At 40.6% G+C, this 5,780-nt stretch overlaps 1 protein-coding gene across 1 annotated transcript; it reads right to left on the reverse strand.

Moving 5' to 3' along the window:
* Nucleotides 1–270: 270 nt before the first annotated feature.
* LOC131067858 (uncharacterized) lies at nt 271–831 on the reverse strand. Its single transcript, XM_058003038.1, has 2 exons — nt 777–831; nt 271–536 (listed from the first exon to the last, which is right to left on the reverse strand). Exons 1-2 carry the CDS (start codon nt 829–831, stop codon nt 271–273), a joined length of 321 nt encoding a protein of 106 aa, XP_057859021.1.
* Between the last annotated feature and the right edge of the window lie 4,949 nt (nt 832–5,780).

A 5,780-nucleotide genomic window follows, 5' to 3' on the forward strand; every position in this document is an offset into this window, starting at 1 on the left:
CAAAGATGAGGACCTGACAGAATGGATCTACAAAGACCCTATCAACATAGAAAGCCCAAAGGCTAAGCTCCCCACTGATAAATAAGGCAAGGCCCTCACTATCATGCAAAGAATGGGTTATGATGGCTAGAGTGCTTTGGGACACTGCAAATAGGGATGACACGAGCCCTTACAGCCTGAGTTGAAACCCAAAGATAAAACTGGAGTAGGTTTTCAAAAGGAATCTCTTCCTAAGCTTAGATTCAAAGGTAAACCCAACAAACCCATGTATCAACCAGTTACTCCAAGAAGGCCATCCTTGATTATATCTGCAACACCGATACTCCCAACAGTTGTACCAACCGCACCTACCAAACTGAGAATAGCAGCAATAGCACCAGCAACATCCACAACACCAATAATCCCAGCAACAACATCAACAACATTGATAATTCCATCAGTAACAATAGTAGTACCAATTGTACCAACAACACCGATACTCCCAGTAGCATCATCCACAACACCGATAATCCTATCAACAACACCAACAATCCCACCTATAAAAGTGCATAAACCCGTGACCAATACACTCTTCAATACAAAAGACATCCCAACATGGTACAATAATCGGATGTTAGAGAGTGATTCAGAGACCGACTCGCATGAGTGGGAATTTGATTCAGTAAATCTAAATACTTTAGACAAGGAAGACAAATTGCCTCCCCCACCTCGTAAAGATATCCCAGTTTATGGAGAGGCCTGGATTAAAACCATTTGGGTTCGTGAGCAAGAAGCACCTTCCATAGGCCCTACATCAAATCCGACACCATAACCTGACAAGGAGAGTACCATTGATGAACTTCACTCATCTATATTAACCCTCACTGATGCCTCCTCTGAACTCAACTTAATTGATGAGGTCATGCCTATCATCCACCCCAAACTCATCAACTAGAACCAGCCAAATCCCCCATGTCTTGATCACTTCCAAAATGATGAGTGCTCAAAGAATTTTTAGAAATACGGGATCACATACCAAGCGAAGATCATAAAGCTGGATTTGCCATCAAACTTAATAGTGCAACGCACTTTGGGGCAGATGCCAAACCTTTCAGCTGCAAAAACATCACAATAAAACATGGATCTTCTAGTGAAAACCACACAATGACACTTGTTGATCCTCAACAAGTAAAAATAAAGAGCGTATCCAAAGGTGAAAACCTCTCCGAGGCGCCTGAGGATGAAAGGTTTGACATCCTCCCTTCTAGTATAAATTAGGAGAGATCGACGATCCTAATCGAAGAAACAAAATAATTCAATGTGGGGACCCCTGAGACTCCTCACCAAATACATTTGGCATCTCTACTAACTTCTGAGGATCAACCAAAGTTTGTGGAATTCTTCCAGAAGCGTCAAATCAACTTCGCATGGTCTTATGCAGACATGCCTGACTTAGATCCTGATTTGGTCATGCATCACCTAACTGTGACAGAAGGAGCTAAACCTGTAAAACAAAAGATTAGAAAGATGCACCCACAGATTATTGCTCTTGTCAAGGAAGAACTCAAAAAGATCTTAGATGTTGGTTTCATCCGACCAATCGATTATGTAGATTGGATCTCCAAAATTGTACCTGTCGGCAAGCCTAATGGGGGCATCCGTATCTGTATAGACTTCAGAGATTTGAACAAGGCATGCCCTAAAGATGACTTCCCCTTACCAAACATCGACATGATTGTTGATTTAATAACGGGTCATGTAATTCTTTCTCTTATGGATGGCTTTTCAGGGTACAACCAAGTCAAGATTGCTCTAGAGGATCAACATAAAACTGCTTTCACATGTCCATGGGGAACATACTGTTGGAATGTGATGCCATTTGGTCTGAAGAATGTAGGGGCAACCTATCAAAGAGTTATGACTGCCATCTTTCATGATATGATGCACACCATAATGGAAGATTATGTCGATGCTTTACTAGCTAAATCATTAACAAGAGAAGGTCATCTAGAAATACTGGGTCAAATCTTTGACAGATTAGAGCAATATCATGTCCGTCTTAATCCAAAGAAATGTGTCTTTGGAGTAACCCTAGGGAATCTCTTAGGATACATTGTCTCAAGCAAAGGCATTGAAGTAGATCCGATGAAAGTCAAAGAAATCATGGACATGCCACCTCCAAAGAACATCAGTCAGTTAAGGACACTACAAGGGTGGCTACAATCAATTCAAAGATTCATTGCACAATTGGCTAATAAGTGTCACCCCTTCATGCATCTATTACATAAAAATATCCGCTTTCAATGGGATACAAAGTGCCAACAAGCATTCCAAATGCTTAAAGACTACCTGATGAATACACCGTTGCTGATCCCACTGGATCCAAGCAGACCTCTATTGCTATATGTTTCAGCTACAAATACGACATTAGGAGTATTGCTGGCACAACATAATGTAAAGGGAAAAGAATGTGTTGTATACTATATCTCTCACACATTGGTCGGCTATGAACTCAATTACACACCTATTGAGCGAGCTTGCCTAGCAGTTATTTTAGCAGCCACCAAATTGAGGCACTACATGTTAACACACAAGGTACAACTCATCGCCAAAATCGATCCACTCAAATACCTACTCAACAAGGCAACATTAACAGGCCGCTTGGCCACATGGGTTATGATCTTGAGTGAATTTGATATCAAGTATGTGGACTGCAAGGCAATCAAGGGGCAAGCTATTGTAGATCAGTTGGTCGATGCACCCCTTGCAGGTGACCATCCTCTTGCTTCCAACTTGCTAGATGAAGAGATCTTCATGATCACAACTACACAACCTTGGAAGCTCTATTTTTATGGCTCATATACCAGACATGGCTCGCGGGCAGGTATTCTTTTCATTACACCTCAAGGTGACAACATCCCGAAGTCATACAAGCTCACTTTCCCATGCACCAATAATATAACAGAATATGAGGCCTCGATCACAAGACTCATATTGGCTATACAATGGCATCTTGAAGAGCTATAGGTATATGGAGATTCTTAGCTAGTCATCAGACAAGTCACCGATGAGTATTAAACTAAGGATGATAAGCTCATGCCGTATAAAAGGATGGTGGATAGTTACAAAGAATCATTTATAACTATCACATTTGAGCAAGTACCTAGAGATTAGAATCGAGATGTCGACACAATGGCTACAATTGCATCTCTCCTCGATCTTCTGCAAAATTCAACACGCTATGAGTTTTTGGTAGAACTTTGGATCCCCGCATATGATATCCCTGAAACTGAAATGATATGTCGCCTAGTCGGTTCTGAATCCCCATGGTATGGTGAGTTCTTCACTTACCTCCGTTATCACACACTTCCTCCTAACCAATCCAATAACCAACGAAAAACTTTGATCCGCCAAACCGCTCGATACACCATCATTGCCGAAACCTTATACAGGCGAAGTATTGATTGTACTCTCCTTCGATGTCTGTAACAAGATGCGATAACAAAGGTCTTGGAAGAGGTACATGAAGGAATTTGTGGGGCTCACTCAAGAGGTCCTTTGCTAGTGAAGAAGATCATGCGCGCTGGATACTATTGGCCATCTATGGAAAAAGACTCCTACTATTTTGTTAGAAAATGCAAGAAGTGCCAAGTTCACAGAGACCTGATACATGTACCAGCACAATAATTGCAACCAATCACAACACCATGGCTCTTTTGTCAATGGGGACTTGACCTTGTGGGTAAAATTCATTCATCTTCATCCAATGGTCATAAATTTATCATTACCGCCACTGAATACTTCACAAAGTGGATCGAAGCCGTTCCACTTACCCAAGTCACCGGCAAGCAGATCGCCTCATTCATCCTTAATTACATCATCTGTCGATATGGTGTACCCATGTCCATCATCTGTCGGTATGGTGTACCCATGTCCATCATCACAGATAACGGTCTTCCTTTCAAAAATCAGGATGTCCGTGAGCTTTGTGAGAAGTTTCACATCCAACACCGCTTTTCCACCCCCTATTACCCACAAGGAAATGGTTAAGTCGAAGCATGAAACAAAAACATATTAAGGATCCTTAAAAAGACAGTCAATGATGCTGGTCGTGATTGGCACATTCGATTAAATCTAGCACTATGGGTGTATCGAGCTAGCATTCGAACCCCTATAGGCGCAACTCCCTACTCATTGGTCTATGGAGTAGAAGCCATCCTTCCTATTGAGGTTGAAATACCATGTCTACGGATCTCTTTTCATAATCTGATAGATGATGAAGCATACCGGGTCTCCTATCTTTAGGACTTGGAACTGCTTGATGAACGACGACAAGCTGCATACAACCACCTCAAAGCCTATCAGCAACACATGAGCAGAAGCTACAATCATCGGGTTAAACCTTGTACATTTGAGGTAGGTGATCTTGTTCTAAGGGAGAATCCTCGCAACCAATCAAATAGAGAACATTAGGGCAAGTTTGATTCCAACTGGTTGGGTCCATATGTTATCACTGCTGTATTTGGGTCTGGGGCATATCCGTTGGCAACTTCAGAAGGGGAACCACTAGCAGATCCGATCAACAACATGCACCTCAAATGGTTTCATACATAAGTTGCACAGAGCATCAAGCTCCTCCATATATCAGAAAATACCAAAAACATTCAAAAAATATCCTGAAGAAAATACAAAAATAAATAAATCAAGAAAATAGTAAAGAAAAATCATTCATCCAAACGGTGAAAACCACTATGGTGGCACCTTGGGTAAGTACGATGGTGAAAACTTGGCAAACATGCGCCATTCGTAAAAGCTATGGCTCCATTGTCTTTCATACTTGTTGCGATCACACCCATTGCATACATTCATCCGTTATTCATACCATGGCTTGTTATTGATCCGCAATCAAGGTTAGTACTTCATGTGTCCTACATCCCGCTTTCATAGCGACATCTAAACTGGGGGCAATACTCTTCAACCTACTAATGGAAGTGGATTCTACATTACTTGTGATTCATTGAGTTCCTCATTCAAAATTGGTTGAAAATAATACCAATAACATTCGTAAAAACACTCACAAGATTCAAAAACATTCGAAAAACACTCACAAAATCCAAAAACACGTCAAAGACATAAAAAATAAAAAACATTGCAAAGCACATATAATATTCTTTGTACACACACCTCGCCAAAGACACCAAACAAACATTTTGAGCTACTCAAACAAAGACCACCTATCAAATCAACCAACCCATCAAAACATCTACACACAACTATCTTCACAAGGACGCATCTTTCCTCACAGATAAGGCATGGTAACATTTTCTTTGACAAGAAAATTTTGTTTAAGCTGATAAGTACTTGGTTGGTTTGTTATTTATTTATTTATTCATCTCAGGTTCCTACGTTACTCCAGGATATCCACAAGTGATTAGAGTAGCTGGGATGGTTCCTAATATCGTTTTGTTTGCTATCTACATATTGTTCCAATGAAGTTTTGGGGTATATACTAATGATGTATGTGGGAAGTTCACTAAGCTATGTGATCCTATGCAAAAATATAGTCATGTATCACTATGGTTTACTGACTACAACGTATACCTCGACCATTTGCGCATGAACCAGAATGGAGGGTAACTTTGCCTTGTCTATAAATGCTTGCTTATAGGTGAAATGCTCAAACTCGGTTCTTGCTACCTCGGCCAAGAACGATACTACCATGCTCGATGATGAAAATAAAGCACTGTGAATAATCTATGGATTGTCATTTCATCTCATTTGTATATATTTCATTTCGTTGC

The sequence above is a fragment of the Cryptomeria japonica genome, chromosome 5 (assembly GCF_030272615.1).
Source record: "Cryptomeria japonica chromosome 5, Sugi_1.0, whole genome shotgun sequence".
Classification (NCBI taxonomy): Eukaryota; Viridiplantae; Streptophyta; class Pinopsida; order Cupressales; family Cupressaceae; genus Cryptomeria; species Cryptomeria japonica.